Source organism: Vigna radiata, chromosome 3, assembly GCF_000741045.1.
Source record: "Vigna radiata var. radiata cultivar VC1973A chromosome 3, Vradiata_ver6, whole genome shotgun sequence".
Taxonomy (NCBI): Eukaryota; Viridiplantae; Streptophyta; class Magnoliopsida; order Fabales; family Fabaceae; genus Vigna; species Vigna radiata.
The window spans coordinates 4093212-4117861 of NC_028353.1; the positions used below are offsets into that span (position 1 = coordinate 4093212).

The 24650-nt window shown below is 32.8% G+C and overlaps 2 protein-coding genes across 3 annotated transcripts; both read right to left on the minus strand.

Moving 5' to 3' along the window:
- Positions 1–1245: 1245 nt before the first annotated feature.
- LOC106757667 (eukaryotic translation initiation factor 3 subunit A) lies at positions 1246–7910 on the minus strand. Of its 2 annotated transcripts, none has more exons than XM_014640402.2 (14): positions 7781–7910; positions 7146–7219; positions 6556–7037; positions 5901–6116; positions 5426–5794; positions 5293–5322; positions 4251–4478; positions 3979–4140; positions 3498–3719; positions 3099–3305; positions 2814–3020; positions 2589–2669; positions 2156–2357; positions 1246–1948 (listed from the first exon to the last, which is right to left on the minus strand). In XM_014640402.2, exons 2-14 carry the CDS (start codon positions 7189–7191, stop codon positions 1524–1526), a joined length of 2877 nt encoding a protein of 958 aa, XP_014495888.1. In that variant the 5' UTR covers positions 7192–7219; positions 7781–7910; the 3' UTR covers positions 1246–1523. The 2 variants fall into 2 exon arrangements, with proteins under 2 accessions (XP_014495888.1, XP_022634890.1); XM_022779169.1 differs by lacking the exon at positions 7781–7910 and adding an exon at positions 7583–7736.
- A 7556-nt stretch (positions 7911–15466) lies between these two features.
- Positions 15467–17966, minus strand: LOC106757302 (organelle RRM domain-containing protein 2, mitochondrial). Its single transcript, XM_014639940.2, has 3 exons — positions 17714–17966; positions 15981–16049; positions 15467–15901 (listed from the first exon to the last, which is right to left on the minus strand). The coding sequence occupies exons 1-3, from the start codon at positions 17826–17828 to the stop codon at positions 15666–15668; spliced, it is 420 nt and encodes a 139-aa protein (XP_014495426.1). The 5' UTR covers positions 17829–17966; the 3' UTR covers positions 15467–15665.
- Between the last annotated feature and the right edge of the window lie 6684 nt (positions 17967–24650).

Genomic DNA, 24650 nt, shown 5'->3' on the forward strand with positions numbered 1-24650 from the left:
TTTAAATATTATTAAAGTGTATTAATTTGAATTATTTAAAATATTTGGTAAACTTGTTGTATTTTAGGTTGTAAGTAAATAATATTTTTTTGCTAATTATTTAATTAATAACTATTTTAATAATTAATAAATATTAATAATTGAAATATAATTATTTATTTTATGAAATTTAATGACGTATTAAATTCAGTATACAGCGTTAAATTTATTAATTTTCACGTCAATAATGAAAATTAATAAACCATTGTAATTAAAGTTGTAAATATTAAATAAATAAATTACAATATAATAAATGTATCAATGTTAATACTGATATATGCAAAACTAGGGTGTTATGTTACAATGAGCACCTTGACAAAAACATCTTCATTTTAAATATTTTGGTATTTTAGAATGATAATGATATTTAGACAACATTTTTTTAACAATATTTAAACATTGATTACGTGTTAATCTGTGATTGACCAAAAGTTACTCAATAATTTTTGACCAATCATATATTGACATGTAATCAATATTCAAATGTTAGTTAAAAAAATATTGTCTAAATATCATTATCCTCTCCATGTTGAATTTGAAAAACAACAAAAGAAATTCGGGTCCCCAACCCAAATCCACACTGATACAATAATATATAACTAGATTGGGCATATGGGAGTCAAGTACTTCAACAGTAAAATTTGTTTTTTAATATAAGAAGAAAAGTCTAACGACCATTCTTTTAAACACTAAAGTGTAAATAAGAATAAGAAAATTATTATGCCCTAAGTCGGTCACCTACGAACTAGGTGAGCCCCACATACTGCTGTATTCCACTTCTACACCCACAAATTCCTAAGCTTCGAATAGAGATCGTGAATATACGGTACAATCCACCTCAACTATATTTACTCCTTTAACATTATCTCCTCAGTTTCACTTACGGCGTATTTACTTTCTCCAAGTAATAGACTGTTCTTCCACCAAAAAACAACTTAAAACAGAAAAAAAAAATAATATTAACACTATCCTATTCGTCTCTTTGCATTTTTAATCAGCTAAACTACTTAGATTTTTCCTTTATATATTCGAGTTCCGAAATTTCTACTATATTTCCATTCGATTTGTTTTCACTTCTCATCACGACATTAATCAATCGATTATTTAAGAGTTCATTTTACGAAGGCACAGGAAGAATGCCGAGGTGTATTTTGGAATGTAAATTAAATCAGTGCAGCAGAAGGTTTCTAATAGAAAGAGATAAAATAGTACAAAACCACCAAGGCTAAGGCTACTAGTTATTTTCTACATATGAAAATAGGATAAAGTACCAGTCTAACAAGTTGAAACTTTGATTACCATTTTCAATCCACTCAATCATAAATAGAAAAATTTGCTGGCATGTTCCTCAATACAATAGAGGACTTGTGAGTATTAAGAAGATAATAAATTTAACTCAGCATCAAAAAGAATTCTAGAACGTAAAATGGGAGAGTACAGAGAACTCCAAAAAGTAACCAGCAATAATTCAGGGGACAAAATGTTCAACGCGGATTCCTGGACCAAGAAGATGATGACCTCGAACCTCCACCACTAACATAACTACTTCGCCGATCATCACCACGCCACCTGTCACCATCCGGCCTGCTGCTACTGTTACCCCAGCGATCTGTTTCCGGAGGAGGAGCAGTGCCTGTTCTTTCAGCTCTATCTCGCATGAACTTAGGCACGTATTTCCCTGGGTTTGGAGCTGCAGCAGCTGCAGCTGCAGCAGCTGCAGCTGCAGCAGGAGCTGTTACGGGTTCCGATTGACGCGCAGGAGGAGCTGGTTCAACAGCTCTGCCTAACAATGCTTCTTTTCTTTGTCTCTCCTTTTCTTCGAGTTCCCGCTCTCTCTGCCTCTGTTTTTCAGCTATCTCGGCCAGTTTCGCTAAACGTTCAGCCTCTTCCTTCTTTCTCCTTTCCGCCTCTGAATTTCAACAGAACCAAAACATTGATAAATACATACGACAGTTTATTACTACATTGTGTTAAGCGAAATATAAAAGGTGAATTGAAAAACAAAATATGACAATCTCGGTGATTTTTTTAAAAAATAAAATATTCAAACTTCTAAAAAAGATCCAAAGAAAATGTATATATTGTTGAACTTTTCCTACAAACAGCCAAAAAATACCTTCACGTTTCCGTGCTTCCTCCTCCTCACGCATCTTTTGTTGTCTCTCCTCTTCTAATTTGAGATAATACTTCAACTTCCTCATCTTTTCCCTTTCCTGTTTCCTTGACTGCAAAATCCTAGAGATTCTCTCTTCCCGTTCTCTTCTTAATCTATTAAACTCTGCTTGGCGATGACTAACAACTCGGACCTGATATATCTCCTGCATAATAAATCACAAACGAAGAAATCAGCCAAAGGCAAGACCTGATTTATAGGCTAAATTAAATAATAGTTGATAGTTGCAGTAATTTTATGGCCAATGGCAACAATAGGTAGTAAAAAAAAAGGATTTCACAAGTCATAACCTGTAATATCTATCCTCCAAAAAGCTAACAGAAAGAAAAGGATAGAAAATACATTTGAGAAGCTAAACAGATTGTCAACACTTGACCTTATTGCCAATCATTCGAGCAAGCCTCTCCTTCTCCTTGAGATCTCCCTCATGCCTCTGTTTGCTGAGTTCAACTTCTTGCTGCATTATTAATAGTTTGATTCAGTTAGAAAAGATATAAATTGGCTCAAATAGAGTGTTGTAGGAGGTGATGATAAGGAATGTACAAAGGCCAATGCCAAAGTTACAAAAGCACAGATGCAAACAAGAGTAATCCACACATACCTGTTGTTCACGCTCGTGAAGAAGCCTCTCTTCCACTAAACGTTGTTGATACGCAGCTTCAATAAGGGGAGCAGCCTCCTCTCTTTTTGCTCTTTCCAAATAATCCATTGTTTTCGCTAACTTCTGCAACTTCTTTTCCATTTCCTGTCTTTCCCGGAGTTGTTCAGTCAAAGTTAACTCCATCAAGGTCTGCTTGGTCATTTTGTCCTATAGATAGGGTTTATAGTCAACATTTGCAGACCAACTAATCAAGAATTTTATTTAACAAAACAGACTCCAACTTACTCCCTCTATGATTGGCTTTTTCCCCTTCTTTTTAATACGCTTTTCAGCTTCCTGAAGTAAAGCTTGGGCTTCTTCAATTTCCCTCTCTTCTATCTCCCTGAGGATCCTCTGATTTTTCCTCTGCTCATACTCAGTGGCAAGCCGTCTTTGTTCTGCTTCTTCAGTTATTTTCTGAAGTCTTAGTCTTTTTGACTCCTCCTCTCGTTCCTTTAAACATAAATATTAAAGAAAAAGTCAAATCATTTCAAAAATATCCACAACTCAATATCCATTAATATAAAGTGATATCTTGGGTCAATTTGTTACAGAAATAATAACTTTTAAAGCTTTAGTGAACAGTTGTTTCCTACAATAAAAGCAGACAGAAGAAAAAAAAAGTTATAATTCAGAAATGCATACCATTTCAAGAAGCTGTCGTTCTTGTTCTTCTTTCCGCTTCTCAATGATTGATTTTCGGGCAAGAAGCCTCTTGTGTTCTTTGGCAACAACCTCTGTCAAAGTTGGAAGTAAAGCTCCAAGTTTAGATGGTTTCCTATCAGGAGGACAAATCATTTGTCGGGCCTTATTTAATTGTTCAGCAAAATTGGCCAAGTGATCCCTTAAGCCATCTGACTCGAGACTCTGCATTATAAATGAAGCAATTGCCATAAAACAACTGATAAATAGAACTGTGCTGACATACAGCAAACTAGATAAAAATGATGATTCACAACAGCTGATACTAGACATTGTTACAAAAACAACTCATTTAACAAGAAACCATTACGCAGATATAAAAATGATAAACAAACCCATGATTTTGTAAGTTAACATAATATACCCAAAATTTTCTGCAAAGTTACTAATTTTAGAGGGGGCAATCACAACAAAATGAACATACCGTTTTGGAAAAGATCACAACATTTTTCATGTGATCAACTTTCATCGATACAAACTTCTGCTTTACAGCATCTACGGCGATCTTTTCGACTATAGAGAAGTCAAAGAACGGGATCATCCCAGATAAAGTCTCAATCTTCATTGTCTGATAAACATTGGACACCTAGAACACAAAGAGGAAACACATTAACATGCAAAATCACAAAACAGAATGGAAAACATGTTTATTATTCATCCTCAACATGACAAAGGAGCACAAAAAGGAAAGTGCACCTGCTGCAGCAACCTCATGGTAGCTAGTCTTTCCAGTGATGGGACATATTGAGACAACTGTACTTCTGGAACAGAAGAAGCTGTAGAAAGCTTCCCCCCTAACTTTGAGATTTTAGTTATCAAGGGCAGCGCTTTTAATGCAAGATCTGAGGGATGAAATTCATGTTCCAAAAGATGGTAAACATCTTTCACTTCCTGAGTCACACAAGACATCACTCCCTTGGATGCCTGTAATGGACCAACACACACAAACTGTCAGAGTTAGGCAGCATTATTCCTTAATGAGTGCATTTATCTTCCAAAATACATTTAAATGCCGGTAACCGAGAGTCCACTCAACTTCCAAAATACATGCAATACAGCAGGCTTGCAATTGAAGCCAGTATGAACTGGAAAAGCATTTATGTCATCGAGTAAAACAAATTGAATCACGATAACTATGACAGTTAAGGAGAAGTCAAATCAATCACCATCGTCACTTAATAAATTGAAAATAGTTACAATATTCAGATACCATGGTTGCAAGTCTTACTAAGTTAGTAATGTTAAGTTGGCATCTTCTGCCACAATTACCGTCAACTAAATCATATTATGTATCTTGCATTCATTTTATCCTCATAATCTTAAAGTCATAATGGTGAATAAAGATTGCAGTTAAAATAATTACAATGCAGCAAATATTTACAGGCAGCAGGTGAAACATACAAGTAACCAAGATATGAAAAAAAAAAAATCAAAACTTGGCACATGCACACAATAATGAAGAATACCAAATAAAAGTCACTAGACCATCAAATATAATATAAAAAGGAAACCTGTCACACAAATGAAAAGTTGTTTTGAAAAGTAGATATCCTCAATTGAATTGAAACCCTGCTCCAAAGAGCATATGCATCAATGTATGGTAATTATAATGGCAACTACAAGTGTAAACACAATATAAACAAAGGAATTCAAAAATAATATTAACTATTTAAGTGCCAAATAAAACACATTCAAACTTTAAATAGGAAAAAAGATGAACTTAAAAAGAATATCTTACCAGTTCAGCAAGAAGTGATGATCTTGAGAGCTGGGGGCAAACCAAAAAGGAAACATAAGCAAATAGTAAGATTAACAAAACAGACCTCCATATGCTACTTTAGGACAACTACAATAGAGAGGAAGTAATATACCATTTCTCTGCTTTCAGGTTTACTCTCAAGATTGAAGCCAATGAGATTGGCCATTCTCAAATTTCTCTCTTTTTCATGCTCCAATTCCAAATGAGACGCACCGTGTGTTCGGTCATGAGGAGGCACTGAAAGTGCAGCAAGAACAACGGATGAAGCTATTAGTTGCAAATCCTTCTGACTCAGATTCTTATTGAAACTTTTCTGCAATAAAAAGAGCCTGAACCATGCATATGCATGATAAAGATGACTTGACGATATCCAAAATATTTCTGTCAGTTTCACATAGTAAACAACCATCAAGGATGGCTTGGGAGTTTTCTTGACCAGGCACATCAGTCCATGAATATCCTCTACTGATCTGAAGGCTTCCTGCACAAGGAAAAAAAGTTAGGTTATTGCCCAAAACTCTCAATGCCTTTAACATGAATAAAACAAACATGTAACAGATGCATAAATAAAAATGAGAAATGCCAACCTGCCAGAGTTCAAGTTCAGTGGCAATTTTCAGCTGCTCAACTCTAGTATCAAGATACAGTTGTAAGCTTTCAGGAGCCGAAAGGTCAGGCCTGTCTCGTTGGTCACGGTATTTGTTGAGATTAGCCAAATGATTTCTGATGATTTCACACAGTCTGCGGAACTCTGTTGTTCGTTTATATTGCTTACAGAACTGGAAAGCTCGATGAGCTGTCATCTGCAAATAGCATTAGGGTGCAATGGAAGTTCAGGTTTTCAAAAAAGAAAAGGAAATCCTTATTAAAGTATCATTATCATCTAGAGAAGCATATAACAGCTGAAAAAAAAATAAAGTATAAGAATAGAACAACAATATATCCTAGAAACAATCAATCAAATACTAACAGTTAGAAATGCATGCCACATTTTAATGTTTACATTTAGTACACTGTAGAATTCAGGAACACCATAGTAAAAGAGAGGACATTTGCCAGTCTATCAAAACAATCCAACAACCCCATTCGAAGAGAGAAGAAATAATTAACAAGTCAAGAATCATTAGTAGTAAAAATAAATAAATATAAAAACTATTTAGCTTAAGATCTATATTTTTTTAGGTTAAGATACTACACATTATGCATACATAACATCAAGTTGTAAAAAGGATGAAGAATTACAGCGTATAATGCTTCCAGTTTTGAATTGTTCCGCAATATCTCAAGCACTGTCCTGTAAGTTTCCCAAAGAAATTTAAACCATGGGGTGACAAGCTCCCGATCAGATCTGTCCTTTCCTTTCTCACCACTGACATAACTCAACATCAAGTCCTCTGGCCTTTTATCAGCCTCTAAATCATCAACATCAAGGGCTTCTTCTAATGCTTGTGCTTGACTCCGAGCTTGTTCAGCTTTCTCAGTTGACAGGTGCATAAAGTGTTTGATCACCTCCTCCAGTGAACTAACATTAACTTGTTGACATATAATTCTATACTGAATAAGCCCATCTTTTGCAAACCGGCCTTTGCGCATGTCAACACAAAGTTCAACATACTTAAACATAATCCTTTCAAGTGTCTTCTGCCATGCTCTGTATCTCTTTGAGGTAATGAGGTCATGAAGAGTCTGTAGAGCATCCTGCTTCTGCCCAACATTGATTAACTCTGCAAATTTATAAAAAAAAAATCAGAATCATTCAACTGCATCATTACCATTATACATAAACATTATACGTAGATCACAAACGTTATATAAGTATTTCTTTAACTAACCTTCCGCCCTTTTGAGAGCATTCTCGGGCTTTAAGAACGACGTCATACTGAACACTCACAGGAATATGACACCCCTGTCCAGATACAAATAAAAAACGCACAAATAAGGGTAACAAACAAAAAACAGAATAAGGATAACAAACAAAAAACAAGAAGATATCTAAAGTGAAATTTTCATCACAAAGGTTCACAGTTCAGGGTGTAGAAATCAAAATAAAGAGATTACATTCGTAAACTGAGGAATCTAGTAAATTTGCCTACTTTCCCTAAAATCAGATGGATATTGTGTGGAGGGTGAAAAATGAGAAACAGATTCACGACTATGATAATTGAAATTAACAGCGTCTACAAGACGCTAAAACCAATTAAACAGCAGATAAAATGACAAATTGAGAATCGATAAAACTGCAAAGTGTATTAGGGTTGTAGGAGCGAACAGAACAGAGAAGGAATCAAAATTATCGCGATCTGGTAAATCGAAAAATCGAAAGATGGTTTTATCGTGCTCCACCGTCACTCGCAGTGGCGAAGGTGCAGAATCGTCTAGAACGATAGGGTTTGAAATAAGGGTTAGAAAGGTAGAAGGCAAAAATAGCGATAAATACGGAAAGGGAAGAAAGGAGAGAGAAGAAAACCTGCGAAGAGAAGAGAAGAAAATGGTTGGATATGGCCGCACTTGTTCAAGTGGCGCCGTGGTTACCCTAGAAGACGATGGGAGCACAAAGGAGTAGAGTTTTGTTTAAGTGCCTGTTCCAATTTGTAAACATATGGGCCTATATTTAAAAGTTGGTTGGGCTGATCCCAGTCCACTCTTATTGTATTTTCAGGGCTTATTCATGCACCCCAAAATTTCAAAATGACACAAATACCCTTTTGATTTTGAGTGTTTCATTCTATATCTTAAATATTTAATCTCCACTTCCAATTTCCTAAAATATCCCTAATTAATAAATGATTTAAAAATTTAATTTTTTATTATTGAAAATTTCTGTGCACACATAGACTCCACCTCTATTTTTCTCCAATCACCAACCATGTATTTCTAATGCACCTGGTATCATTCACCCTTGTACCCGTGCACCCCTATCCATTTATCTTTATAAAAAAATCTACACCTCTTACACCTTATTTTATTTTATATTAGTTTAATTTTTTTGACATTTTATTTATGAGTTTATAATGTATTATATAATTTAATTAATATAAAATAATTTTATGAATGTATTAAAATTAATAAAACTAGTTTTGAATAAAAAAATTGAAAATGAAAGAATTAAATATGAAAATTTAAAGAGATCCGATATGATAAAACTTTAATTATATTACAGTTTTAATTATTTTATTAGTTCATAATTAGTTTTAAAATTATATATAATTTTTTATATGTTTATAAGTAGTAATATAAACTTGAACTAATATAAATTAATTTATATGAATTTATAAAAATTAATAAAAATAATTTAGATTAAAAAAATTACCGTAACCATCGGATATGTCCGATGTATTTGGATTCGGATATCGGCATCCGACGTTTCGTTCTCTTTTAAATTCATAATTATAATATATTAAAACCATTTTCTCTTTATTTAATTAATCATGTTCTTAAATGTTACTAATTAACAGTTTTTTTTTTACGGTTTTTAAAAGATTTATATAAACATATATTTTTTATTCTTAATTGATTTTTATTCTTTTAATAATTTGATTAATTGGTTTTTATTCTTTTTAATATAAAAGAAATAACTATAAAACAATATTAAAACAGAAAAATTCAAATCATTCAAACAGAAAATTTAATATTTTAGACAAAAAAACAAAATATAAAAATAAAATTTAAAACAATTGAAAACAAAATAATTTAATGAACTTAACTAGTTCCTTAATATATTATTTTGAAATAAATAACGATAGGTTCTATAAAATTTATTATTTCATTAAAAATAAATAAACTTAATTCAAATATTTATACAAAAAATTAAATTATTAAAATATAGTAATTTAACTAAAATAAAATTCAAAAATAGGATAATCGAAAATTTAAAATAAATTATTTATTAATTAATTAAAACCATCACAATAACTTTAAAAAAATTAAACTGAACATTAAATGACTAAAAAAAATTTAAACAGAACACCACAGTATAATAGTACATTAAATATAAATTTAATGACATTAAAATGAAAAAAAAAATTATCTACATTACATCTCAAAATCCAATAAGAGTTGAATCAGTATTGGTTATTCATAGTCTAATCACATCACAGTGTAAACTCACTCTTCTATTTATCATCTTTCATCTCGCAGACCACCAACCTTTGAGTGGGTGAACTTCAAAGTCTGAAAACACCAAGCCGGATCCAAACACAATGAGATATTAAAAAAGCACCTTTGCGGGGTTGGGTGTGTACTTGCGTTTGCTCAAGAGAAGAAGACGAAAGCAAGATGGGGAGGGAAGCTCGAAAATGCTTGGACGGATGCTTGTGTGCAAAGTGGTCTGCTAGAATGGAGAGAGGAAGAGCAAAAAGGGTTGTCTATATGCAAAGTGGTCTATGAGAATGGGGAGAGGAAGAACAAACTGAGAGTGCCTGTATTGTTTGTTATGCGAGAACAAATAGCAGAATGAGTGTGTTATGAGAGAGAAGGGAAAAGGGAGAAGGAGAGACATGAGACAGTCAGTAACGAGATGAAAGATAAAATATCTTTGTTCAAGCACTCCTAAAAAGGAAAATCTTTGACCAGTTTAAATTTTTTAAATATTCATATCATTTAATTATGGGGTAAATTATGTATTTTTGAAAAATTTGGAGATGTAGGATGAAGGGCTTGGAGGTGCGGATGAAACCCTCTTTGATTTTTACTTGGGTAAAAATATTTTATCATACATTTTTCCCTTTTTTTTTCGCAACCGACCTCGTTCTCTACACCTTCTTTACTCCTTTCACTTCTTTATTTCATTTGCACTTTTCCTCCTTGATTATTTATGATAAATATTGTTTTATATTTAATGGATTACTATTTGATTGGTAAATAGTGTTGGTGGTTATTGGAATGATGGGATGTAGTTTTTTTTTTTTTAATGTTTATGGCATACCGAGTTTGAAATATGGTTAAGGCTATCAAATTCCACGAGAGATAATCAAAATACGTGTTCCGATTAACAAAGAAATATACTGGACATACGAATTTGGTTTGATACCATCAAGTTGAGAAATATGGCTTAATGGCATGTGAGTGGGTAATACGTCTTAATGCTACTAGATTGTATTGAGGAATTTAGTTTAATGTCATCAGATTAAATAAAGTGTTTAATGCTATCAAATTGAAAAATACAGTTTCACACTATTATATTAAGGAATCCAACTTAATGCCACCAGACTGAGGAATCTAATTTGATGCCACTTAATTGAGAAATCTGGTTTGATGTCACTGGATTTGATATTGAATTGTCTAATTTGGTAAGCTACACCCATACACATTTAACAACATCAATTTCCTTCATTTGGATGCATGACACAATATAAGCACCACACCTTCATGCATAACTAAAAGGGCTAATATGTTATTCTCTGAATAAATAAGAGTTTAGACATCTATTATTCTAAAGTCGAAAAGTTGTTGGACATTGGCTAAGAACTTAAGACTGGTCCGCCAACACGCCTAAGGGTTAAATATGTGCATAAGAGTTCAAATAGTTATTATTTTGGAGTCGAAAGACTGTTGGACAATGGCTAAGACCTTAAGATTAGTCGGCCAACATGTCAAAGGGCTGAGTCCGTACAATAAAGCTCGGACAAGTATTGTTTTGAAGCCAAAAGGTTGTTGGACGTTGGCTGAGACCTTGAGATTACTTAACCAACATGTCAAAGTGCTGACTCCATATGTAGAGATCAAACAACTGTTATTCTAAAGCCAACATGTCGAAGGGTTGAATTCATGTAATAAAGCCCAAACAACTATTATTCTGAAGAGCAAATGTTGTTAGACGTTGGCTAAGACCTTGAGACTGGTCGACCAACATGTAGAAGGGTTGAATATATGTAATTGAGCTTGGACAACTATTATTCTAAAGTGAAAAGGTTGTTGGACGTTGGTTAAGATCATGCGATATAAGTTATTTAGTTTTGAATGAATGCCCTTTTAACTGAGCTACAATGATTTGGACCAAGAGACGGGGGTTCTTTGCAAAACTCTTCCTTCACCAACTCGACGTGTGATATGCAAGGGTTCACCTAGGTGAACTCTTCCTTCATCGAGTTCTTGGAAATGCGGCAAGAGTTCACTTGAGTGAATCCTTCACTGACCTATTGCGATTTAGATCGAGCGACAGGGGTTCTTTGAAGAACTCTTCCTTAACCACATAAGCGTGTGGTGGGAAAGGGTTTACCTGGGTGAACTCTTCCTTCATCGAGTTGTTGGAGGTGCGACAAAAGTTCACTTAGGTGAACTATTCCTTCATCGACCTGATCAAGCTATGTTAGTGCACATTGTCATGAAACCTGAAAAGAGAAAATTGCACGGTTAAATTAAACGGTCAAAACAAGCCAAATCAGGTTGGTGATGAGGAAAAAGAAAATTCAAGCTATGATACTAATTGATCGAACTTTTGAAGGAGAGATCAAATGATCATTCATAACGTAGTTGTAGGTGGTCGTTCAGTTAAGGTTGAATAAAGAGCCAAGGCTTGGGGCCGAACGTGGCTACACAGTTAAAGAAAACTCAAACGAGACCAAGCGATCTTGAGGTCAACACAAGGGCGAGATGTTGAGGCTTGACAAAGGCTGAGCTCAAAGTTGAATGTCTTGATGACTGAGTTTGAACAAAGCCAAAAGGTTGAGGCTAAGGAAGGCCATGTGGTTGGGAACGATTGCGAGATGTCAAATTAAGGTCAAGATAGCTCATGATGATGATGCCTAAAATCGGCATGGTTGTTGAAGCCAAAATGAGTTTGGCATATGATGGCACAATAGGTTGAAATTGGAGGTTGATAAACACTATGTTGGAGAGTCCAGTCGGACAACCTATTGAAGTTGAACAAAGAACTAGGAGCTTGGTTCAAGCTAAACAAAGCCTAGAGCGAGACCATATTTGGCCATGTTGTCAAGGCTTTAATAAAGCCCAGAGCGAGGCCAAAGATGATAATTAAGTTGAGGTTGAACAAGGCAGGAGTCTGAGGCTTGAAGAAGGGCCAACTTGAGGCCAGAAATGGCAGCGAAATCGAGGCTGAATAGAGGTTGAGCTTGAGCCAGGTGTGCGCAGTGTCCTGAAACCTGAAAAGATACCAAGTGGTCAAATTGGACGTTCGAGACTAGACTGACGTAGATTAGGTTAAACACTCAATATATTAGACCGAACGGTTTATGCGTTGATTCTTGTTAAGGCTATAAGAGGTCGAGATGCTGAACAATGCCATAAGGCTAGGGTCCGAAGCATGTTGTGCGATTGAAGCTCACTAAGGCCAATGCAAACTTAACAAAGCAAAAATCTTGGTGTCGCAATAGGTTGTGTCAAAACCGATTGAGGCTAATAGGCTAGGCAAAACAATGCAAAAATTTTGGTGTCATAATAAGCCATATAGTCGAAATCGAATGAGGTTAGCAGGCTGGGCGGAACAAAGCAAAAATCCTACTATCGTAATAGGTTGTGTAATTGAAACTGGTTGAGGTTAGCAAGTTGGGCAGAACAGAGCAAAAATCTTGGGGTCGAACATTTAGGTGAGACCTTCCACTGTATTGCTCGCCTGGTACATTATTTGCAATGGTAAGCCTGATTAAAGGAGCTTAGCCTGGGAAATCTTGGCTAAAAGAGCTTGATGTGAAGAGCTTGGCTGAAAAAGCTCGTCATGGATAGCTCAACTGAAAAAATTTGACATGAAAAAATGACTCGATCTTAGGAAAGCTTGACTAAAGATGTTCAACTTGGGGAACCCAACTGAAAAAACTCAGTTGAAGAAAATTAACTTGAAGAACTTGACTAATGAAGGTGACCAAAAAAGCTTTACATGTAAAGGTTGACCTATACAAGCATATGTTACACGAAGAAAATATTTGAAAAATTAAAATTACATAACTCCTATGCACGACATTTAGTATCTGAAGGGATTTCAATTTCAAAGGAGAACCACAAAAGTACATACACCTGAATACATGGAATAAGAAAAATCCAAATAACCATTAAATATAAAGGTCTTTAACTTACACGTAAGGTCATTTATGGTATTTTATGGGTAATAAATGATTAAAAAACCAATAAAAATGAACATATGTCACACGATTAAATAAAAGTAGTTGAGTAATTTTCTTACGAGTTTGTTATCTTTGTTTTTATTTTAGATAGGTATGTTTGTCAAGTAATATGTGACTAACTTATTAGTTTAAGTTTGGTTTAAATCCTTTTTTGGTCAAGTTATAAGCTTGTGTTCAGTTTAGTCTCTTCTTTAGAAAATGTCAACCTTTGGTCCCTAAGTTATAAAAAATGTATCAAATCAGTCCTAACCATTAACGAAATCAATGAAATATGTACCAATTTGCCATCGGGATATGGAGATTTTGCAACTTTCAAAGAGCTCACAAGTAGGAAAGATGAGATTGATTTGATACATATTTCATTGATTTCGTTAACAGTTGGAACTGATTTGATATATTTTTTATAACTTAGGGACCAAAGGTTGACATTTTTAAAAGGATAGACTAAACTGAACACAAGCTTATAACTTAGGGACCAAAAAAAGATTTAAACCTTTAAGTTTTTTAAAATTCAAAATTTTGATAATTGTTTAAATTTGTGGAGACGAAGTTAACTCATTTCGTTGTTTTGTTTTTTGTAACTTGAGGAGTTCAAAACCAAAATTATCAAGGATTCAACTATACTAGTAATAAATAGATATTAAATACAACTTACTTATCTCGTTGTTTTGTTTTCTGTAACTTGAGGAGTTCAAAACCAAAATTATTAAGGATTCAACTATACTAGTAATAAATAGATATTAAATATAACTTACTTATCATAATAACGCAAATTTGTATTTATAGAATTTGAAATAGATTTCAAATTAACAATAATCTAATTATAATCTAATTGATAATGATCATATTTAATTTTAACATAATTTTTAACATTAATCATCATTTAAGGTCAATTATCGCTTAACATCAATCGCTCAATTTTTTAGATGTTGCATTCTAACAAAAATTTATGGTCTTAAACTGATGAATGAATCGATCATACTATAAAAAAAATATTTCTTAATTATTATTTATCAACCAAATGATAGATATATCGAAAAATGTTCAAAGAAAGAACTAGGGTGACATATCTTAATATCATTTTCACTTGATAAAATAATAAGGCACATTCATATACATTAATAAATAATATATTTCAAAATATTTAAAAAAATCATATTTTGTAGTCAACGAGGGATTAGCCTAGAAAGAGAAAATATATGTTTTGAAAGATCAAAACCCTATTTTCATCCTTAAAAAAAAAGATCAAGTATAAAAGTAAGAGGATTAAAATCAATCAAGAAATAAGTCTAAAATCATCGGCCGCTGCTTCCATTTATGTCCTTCAACTTTTGCTTCTACGAGGGTTGCCTTCAAATTAATGTTGCAAATTCAGTATAGCCATTTTTTTAACATGTTTTTATTTTATCTTTATCACAATTTTAATAGTTTTTACTTTGTTCGCATTTTAGAGGATAAGTTTAAGGTTTACGCTAATTAAAACCATGAATTGATTCTTTCATAATTTTTTTATTACAAAATGCATTTATGTTTTCTTTCAAAGATTTAATTATAACTTAACTGTTAATATGCTCCATTATACAAATTTGGGATGTGATTTTGTGAACCTATTCAAAAGCCCAAAAATTACAGAAATTATTTCAAGATACTTCAAAGATATATTATTTTTCCTATACATAAAAATAATTGCAATTTCAAAATATATTATACTTTTTAAAATTGATTCTAAAAGTTTGTACAAAAAAATAATAAAAGATTTCCTAAAGTGGTCAAAGTTGGTTCTTTAGTTTATAAACCTGCAAAATGAGACTTTTCTTAAAGCCTAATCTAACTCAAATCAATTAACTCATTTGCGATGCATTAAATAAAATTTATACCATCATAAAAAATAGTTTCAATTTTGAGTGTTGTGCGGCACTGGTAAAGTAGATTAGAAGATTTATTCTCGTTTATATTTGAAAATATACTACAAAGAATTCTTGAAATTACTATTCCAATGTAAATGTCCAAAAGCTCTCCATAAAGGATTTCTTTAAGGTTTAGATAGAAGTATTAGCTTTTAAGATCAGGGAATGTAATGAACTTGCAAGAATTCAGTGGAATTACATGACAAATTGAAAACCATGGAAAACAAGTTGGGTGATGCCAAGTTTAATTATCAATTTCAACTGTTTGATGCAAATATTTCTCAACAAATTGTAGTATAATTGGCTGATTTGAATCAGTCTCTAAAAAATCAGCCAAATATGGTGACCATAATTAAAGTTTGTTTAGTACTCAACCACACCACCCAACTGTTTTGTTAACAGTGAAACCTGATTCAGAGGGTTGGGACCGTGATTGCTGAGGAGGTCTGGGCTCTCTTGGTTTAGCAGGATCAACAAATATAACCCATCCATCCAAAAATTTAGCATTCATTCCTTCTCTAGCCTTTTCAGCTTCTTCTATGGTTGTATAGGTTACAAAGGCAAATCCCTTTGATCTTCCAGAGGCTCTATCAGTTATCACCTTAGCTGGATAATGAAAATTCAAAATGAACTCAAGATCAAGCAAAGCATGCTTCATGGTAAGAGGGAAAAAACTCATGATTACCTTCCACCAGCTGCCCGAATGAAGAAAATGCTTCCTTAAGTTTTTCATCTGTTGTCAATCTAGAGAGACCTATCCGTATGTACAGTATTCACATTCATAAATGTTAGATGCAGAATCGTATAACTATCGCACGTTAGATGAATATATTGAAATTTTTTAACCAGCAAAACGATTCGAAAAATAATTTACCTGCATGCACAGGTATTGTAATACACGTCTTCATACATTATACACAATACAATACACCTAGACATTTCATACATCAAATGGGGCCAAAAGGTATAATATAACTTAATTGAAGTTCATGCCGAATAGACCAGAAAACTGGTCCATTCAAGGTTCACGGAAGTGTCCATGAGACAGAAATAAAAGTGTACCCTTTACAAGGAAAACCTTGACTGCTGGAATCCAACAAGGTTTTCTAAGGAAATTATACTAAATAAGAGCCATACTTTATCTCTTGGTTAAACTAGTGTTGCTTGGAACAGAAATTTATGATGCAACGAACATAAATAATTAAACCAAATTAGATCTGCAGATTGGATATGAACTATCGAGTTCCATAGATTCTTTTTTCTTTTACTGCGTAAGAAAACAATTTTGACTAATTATTTTCAGTTTTATAATGTTCTAATCCACATTAGACCACTGCTTTTTTGAATAAAAAGAGGAACGTGTTCGAAGGAAAGAATGAAGACAGAGGAGGATATACAATGCCTTTAGTCAGATAATAAGGCAAATAAAAGCAAACAACACACGCGTGATTTATAGGGCAAGATTTCCACCAAGAAGAAACCTAGAAAGAAGATACATATATGGAAAAACAAAGAGCACCACGAAATGGATATTGTGACATAGCAACTACCCCAGAAATTTCACTTAAAATAACAGACTGTACAAATAATCTTAACCTGTTGCCCTCCTTAATCAAAAGAAAGCTTCTAGGTTTGTGGACACACCAATGACCCAATTGTGACAGTGAATAATTACTCCAAATGTGACTACCTTTTGGCAAAGTTTAAAATATGTTGTGTGTTCCTGCCTTGGGATATTTGTATCCATGTGCACACGTTAGAGGTGATTCTAAAGTTTGAAAAGGGGTACTTGTACAACAAAAAACCCATTCGACATCTAGGTTCCCATACCACAGAACCAAGAGAAAACAACAGTTAAATGAATTATGCTAAGCAGAATACGTCTTAACAAAGGGATCCAGCCCCTCAAAAGTGCAGCTAAAGATCAATCAAAGTGTATAAAACAGTCAAACTTGCTACAATCCCCAAAGTGCACTTCCCTAGTTTTAGAGGGACTAGACGTTTTTCTAAGGAGGGTGTTCTTCTCTTTTACTTAGGCATAACATTATGTTTAAACAGAGTCATTTTGAGAAATCCCCCATGAATGGATTGCAATTCGACAAAAACATAAAACTAGGGCAAGTGAAAATCATAAGTTGGATTTTAATAACATGTAAAAGGATGTTAAAATGGGTTCGATTAATTTGCAACGCTACTTTGAAAACAAACCTAGTAGGGGAAACAAATTATTACCCACACAACAATTTATTGAACAACATAACACATTGCAACTATATATATATATATATATAGTAATAATGGAGTAAGAGAAGACCGATTATAATCCATAACTAACCAATTAATTTAATCAATTGAAGAGGCAAACAGAAGAGGGATATTTAGAAGACGAAAAGGAATAAAGAAGAGATAGTAGCTCACCGCTGACGAAAAGTTTGGGGGAGGTAAGAGTTGAGGCTAAACGAATGGAAGCATGGTGCGAATGAAGAAGTGGGGATTGGCGAAGGAGACGCTGAAGTCCAGACATCAAAGCCATCTGAAAACAAAATCAAACAAAAAACTTTGAACTTGAAGTGAAGACGTGTTGGAAAATCCTTAAACCCTTGTTTTCTGGCACTCCCAACAGAACCCCTAAACCCCAAAACAATAATAATGTTATATCCTTATATCTCATCAATATTCGTGTGTTAAACCTTTTATTGTTGGAAAGAATTTTACTCTGAGTTGTAAGCACATGGGCCTTTAGTGGACTCTGTTGGGCCTATCTCAGTCCACTCTTATTTACTAGAAGGTCACTTTTTGCTGCACCTTTTTTTTTTCTGCAACTTCTCAGTTATGTAATTCCACTTTTACCCTTATGAATTTATAATATAATATGACTTTTTTCACTTCACCTTCTTCCTTCTAAGCCTCGTCCTAAACCTTTATTCATCTTCTCCTTCTCGTTCGTTCTTAGGCTTTTCGTTGAATCTTTCTCTTCGATCACCATTAAAGCTTTATAAGCATTGGAACATAGATATCGGATTCACCATTGATTAAACAGAAATATAATTATATTTAATTTTTGCTTTCATTTTGTTGCTTGAGTGGGTGCAAGTTAATTTTTTTTTTTTTTTTTTTCCTTTTCGGAATGTGTTTCCAAATATAGGAACGCTTACCGGGTTGGTCACGGTGAATTTTAGATTGTTCAACGCGGAGAGTAGTTTTTATGGCATAATGAGGTCTGCATGTGTTTGTTATGGGTCATTGCTTATCATCACCTCCGCTTCCCTTACTCTTTCTTCTCACACACGAAAATCTCACCACGCTCACCCTATTGGATAAACTTAAATTTAGGATAATTTAGTAAATTCATTTTAGTCATATTTTATAAGTTTAATGTTTAGGTCCCTATTTTCGTCCAGAATTTTAAATAGGTCCTTTACTTTTTTGGCATCTCAATTGGATCCTTATTTTTGTTAATTTGATGCAAATAAATCCTTTCTGTCAATTTCTTCAAACAGCGTTAATGAGTATGTGATGCGGCCTGGTGGCAGTGCAGTTTTTTAATACAGGTGTCAATAAACACGTGTCTGAATGCAATTTTTTAAAATTTAAAATTAAATAATTAAGTACATGTATTATAATTTTTGCTGAAATTAATTAAAGAAAGGACAAAGGTGAAAAATGGTATTGTTATATTTTGCTGAAACATCTATCCTCTCTAGAACTGAGAAATCAAAATCAAAACGACTGGAAATATCTCTTTTCTCAACCACCTTCATTTACTGTTAGCCATGAATCATTCTTCGCAACAATGTCACCTATTTTAAGTTTTTAACTCCTATCTTCTCTTTACAATTTTTTTTTTCTCACACTCAAATCCTTCTACGTTTTCTTAAAACACCTTGCAGCCCAATCCCTCAAAATTCACTATTTTTTCCGCTTTAACTTTCTTAAATTCAAAATTCACAGTTGCCCTTGCCGTTTATCTCTTCTCATAATCTCTCAACTTTTGGGCTTTTCAGATTTCACTGAAGAAACTTCTCATCTCAGGTTTCAATTATTGAGGGCAAAATTCCGAATTTGATTACTTATTTTACCACTTTTGGGTTTTGGCCTTTGGTATTTGTTGAAATTTGTGTTTTTGTAAGGTTTCCCCTTTATGAGGGCTTCTGTTTGGAAATTTCTAGGTTCTGGTCGGGGTTTATCGGGTGTTGCTCTTTCCGTGCTGATGGCTACCGTGGTTGAAGAAAACAACGTTGAGTAATAGTGATCCGAAGATGCAAAGGGACTGTTAACAATGAAGAGGCGCGAAGCCAACGATGATGAAGAAGCCGAAGGAGAATAAGTCACTGATAAGAGGGAAGTTGGTAGAGTAGAGGTTCTGATAACTTGGATGATGAAGGAGGTGTTACAATGTTCCTTTTCATGTTGTAGCATTAAGGAACCCTAAATCTCAACTTTTTTCAATTTGATTTTGATTTCACAGAGAGAAGGGAATGAGGTTTCAGCACTTACTTTTAATTGATTTTCCATTTTTGCCCTTACTTATATTATATTTTCACTCTGTACATTTTATTTTTTAATTTAAAAATAAAATAAATACAATTAAAACATGTTCTTAATGCCACATAATTTAAAGTTATACTGTGAACATGTTAGGTAACATTTTTTAACGGACGTTTGATTAATTTAAGGACAAACCTCTATTTGCACCAAATTAACAAAAATAAGGACCAAATTGAGATTTTGAAAAAGAAAGACATCTAATTGAAATTCTGGACGAAAATAAGGATATATTGAAACATTAAACCTACTTTATATAGTATTTGATTATTATGTTACCGTTTCTAATTAGTGTCGCAATATGCTGTCATCTGATTATATCATCATTATTACTGACTTAATAGGATTACTATATTTATTCCTATTCCTACGGCTATTTAAGACCTATGAGATATTTATCAATAAAATACACGGAATTACAAATTTCAATTATATAGTGTATGTCATCTTCTATAAATTGGCATCGAAGTTTTTGTCCTAAATGAGGAAGAGAGAGAGTGAAATAGTGTTTTTGAGTGCTTGTAAGAACAAAGGTGATTGATATTTATTTTTTAATAAAGATTAATTCCGTGACAAGCTAAATGATCTCAACACGATTTTATTTTCCTTCTTTCCTTATTTTTCAGATTTTTTTAAAATTTATTTTTATTTGTTTTGATGAATTCACGGATCACCTAACTAGCACAAACAAAAATAATCTTGACAAGACAAATTTGCCCTAGTGTAAAGGTATGAGTTTATTACTTTAGGTAGTATCATTGTTTCCAATAGACATGTGCCCAAAAGTCTTGAAAGAAAACATCATGTTGATATCCTTGATTAAATATTTGACCTCAGAAAATCATGACATTCACGATTCATTCTTTCTTTGTCATTTTCTGTTTTTTTTTTAAATATTTGAAAAAATAATTTGATAATTTACAAGAAAAAACAAATGACCCAAAATATGATAATATAATCCCAAATTATAATATAATCACAAATTATCACAATTTAAAACATCACAACAATTGAATTCACCAATAACTTTACTCCTACTGATCTGGCGTCACATAGACTATAATTACTTAAAACCACTACCCTTCACTTCTATACACACAGACAAACATGTCACACAACCTGATCGTTGTCAAACAGACTTGATCGTTAAGAAGGCCCAAACGATTAAAGGTATGGGACTTTTAATCTCAACCACTACTTGAACACCTCAAGATTATACCATGCCCTTTTTCATATCAAGAACACATCCATTTATACTGCATAATAACAACAGCCCCTAACAAAATAATATTTCAGCTACACCATATTTATAAGCACACAGCCCGTTTACCTTCACATAGCTTACATAAATAATCAATTTCCCATAATCCAAAGATTTAACAGGGTAACAAATATGCAAACCCAGTTCACACAGAACATACCAACATGAACAATAGCTTTTACAAACACCTACCACCAATATTAGTATTACAGTCACAATAACACATCAAAACTGCACGTACTCAACATGCCTATTCAACGAAACCAGCTGTTTCTTTATTTTATTACTCCGCTCTTACCAAAACATTCAATTTAATCATTCATTAACTTCTTTGATCATGAGTTGAACATAATAAATTCTGAGTTGACACACATCCAATATATTCCAGATTCTTAAACCACAACTCAAAATCACCCTGAACATCTAAGAAAGCTAACAATTAATAAATTATAGAAACTTAACATATTTCAGCATTCGCAACTCCTCTGTTTCTTCTATCCAGTACAAAGTAGAACACCAATAAGTATAGCCCCTCACAATTTAATAACATATTTTTCTTTATTAAATCTCATTTTAATTCTTAATTCACGTCAATACCCCTCTCCTAAAACAAACTGCATGTTTCTTCAATTTTCCCCGTTTAACCCAACAAAGAATTTATTCCAACTTAAATACATGTGGACTGCACTATTTCCATAATTCAAACCGATGAATGTAGATTAAAACATCATTATAACATGATAAAGATGATATTTCATACCAGATATAATATTTCACTATTCAAAAGCGACCACATTAGCACCAAAGTAAATTCCAATCATTCCAATGATCATACTCATATATAATTTCAGCCTTCTAGTATCTCAGATAATGAAAACATAACTAGAGCCCACTCGTTGGAGACAAACTAGTATATCAAAGAAATTTCAAAAATCCAAGTTTCCACCACTGAATCATGCTTTGCTTCTTAATAATCAATTTAACACATAATAATTCATATATTACTTAATATAACAGTACGTATAAACATATCCATCCTAGTTATAATTTATAAAACACTTAATAAAATACAACAGGTCATCCAGTAATTTATAAGACATCGACCACTAATTCTAAGAAAGGTAACTTTAATTCTAAAGGTTATCAAACAGATTGATTCTGAACAAAAAAAAACCAATTCCCCATTCTTAATTCAATATCAAGATTTTAATATTAAAAGTGATCCTTGCACATATTTTCTATTAACTAGAATTTTTAACGTTTCAACTCCATTTAATAACATTATATATATTACTCCTAAAAGTCTTCACAAATATATAACACTAAAAAAAATGCAATAAACATTTCTAAATACCTATGAATACCATCACGTCTTTAACACACTGCCAATTTTATTTCCATTAAACATAATACTATAACTTTAAACTTACTTCTTAACCCAATCTTTCTTATAATACCTAAACCTCTAAATTGATAAAACCAATTCTACCCTATACACTTGTTTAATTACGATTACCTCATACATTCCAAACTCCTACTGCCATTCCAATTCAGAATAACAAAACGCCACGATGGATACACAATTTTCCAACACATTCTTAAGTCTACTATATTTACCCATATCCATCAACAATTATCCTATTCTTCTTTCCATTTAAGAGGAACTATACATATATAATATTATCATATTACACTAATCCCATAAACAGTTACGAAACAGGAGACACATGTATCATTATATTTTACTACTATTCAAACAGAAAATAGAGAAGAACTATCATATTCTCATACCCTATAACAGTCCAAACATCAAATTACCTATTTCTCATCCCAATTTGTATATTCCGTAAACACAAAAACACATGCCAATATGCATACAGTATTCAAGAATCTAGTATATCATAATATACTCAATTATCCAAAACGATTCAACATCAATTTATCAATTATTTCATACTCAAATCATCAATATCCATATGACTGGAAAGGAATAGCGACAAACATACCATTCAACCCACACATAATTAAACATACTAAATAGCTCCCCATACCTGGAACTTAGTTCGTCTTTTCCACCAACGTACACTGCAACCAAACTTCGTAACTTCTCGCGTCCCGTACTCAAACCGAAACGCTTCCTAGCTTGCACCCTCTTTTCTCCTTACTCTCAAGAATTCTAGATTCTTGCTTTTCGTGTCCTCCACCCACTCTTGCTCGTCCTATTTATAAGCTCTCACCCTCACCTCTAATTAAACGTCGTGAACCCTATAAATTAATTTCCCAACCTCGGATTGCCATCTCCATTACTCCATTGAAACCGCAGCTTGCTACCCTTAAACCGTTATTGTCCGGTTCTTTTTTTTCAAGGCATAGGATTTCCTTCCTCTAGGGTTTCGAAACAAAGAAGAAATGAGGAGGGAAGATGAAAAATTAATTTTACTAACTGTAATAATATTTGTAGTTTTATTATCAATTTTATTTTTAATATAAATTATTTTATTCTTTTATTTTAAAAAAGTTATAATTTCTTAAATTATATTAACTGTTTGTATTAAAATTAAATAAATTATTTATTTATAACTACTTTTTGTACATATACTTTTTAGAAATATAGTAATATTTTTTATTTCAACAGTTATGACAAAAATTAATTTTTTTTTATTACCATAATATAAAAAAATGGATCACAATATATGCATGTGCTTCCTGTAATATTAATATATATATATATATATATATATATATATATATATATATATATATATATATATATATATATATATATATATATATATATATATATGTTTCGTAACCAAAAATAAATCGCCCTTCATAGTAGAAAGAAAGCTTTTTTGAAATGAATAATGAGAAACAAACTCAGATTTAGTGAGTGTTTAGTTTATGGTGAATCAAGCAACTGAAACTCTTTTAATACATAAAACTCTGTTATAGGTAAATCATACAGAAACTGAAATACCAAAACATTCATGATTGGAGTAGGCCATTTCTTTCTATACTTCCGTTTTTCCTTCCTACACTATCGCCTTTCTCTTTGTTTTAAGGAAGGTTAAAACCATTTAGGCGTCTCTATTTTCGTAAGGTATTCCTATTTTGGTCATTTTCTTTTAAAACTTTCCAATTCGGTCCTTATAAATGTTAATTTCAAACAAATTAGTCCCTGCCGTTAAAAATCGTTAACGGAGTTAATATTTTGATGAGGTGAGAAGTTGACGTGGCTTGTTCCTTAAACGTGGCACTTTCATACGTGGCATTTCATAAAAAAAAATTAAAAATAGAGTTTTTAAAGAGGCATAGGGTTTATGCTTTAAGGTTTATGGTTCAGGGTTTACGTTTCAAGGTTTTTGGTTAAGGGTGTAGTGTATATGGTATAGGGTATAGGATATATGGTATATTGTATAGGATATATGGGATATGGTATATGGTATAGGGTATAAGGAATAGCGTATAGCGTATGGGGTATAAGGTATAGGGTATTAGGGTATAGGGTATTGGGTATAAGGTATAGGGTATAGGGCATAGGGTATAGGG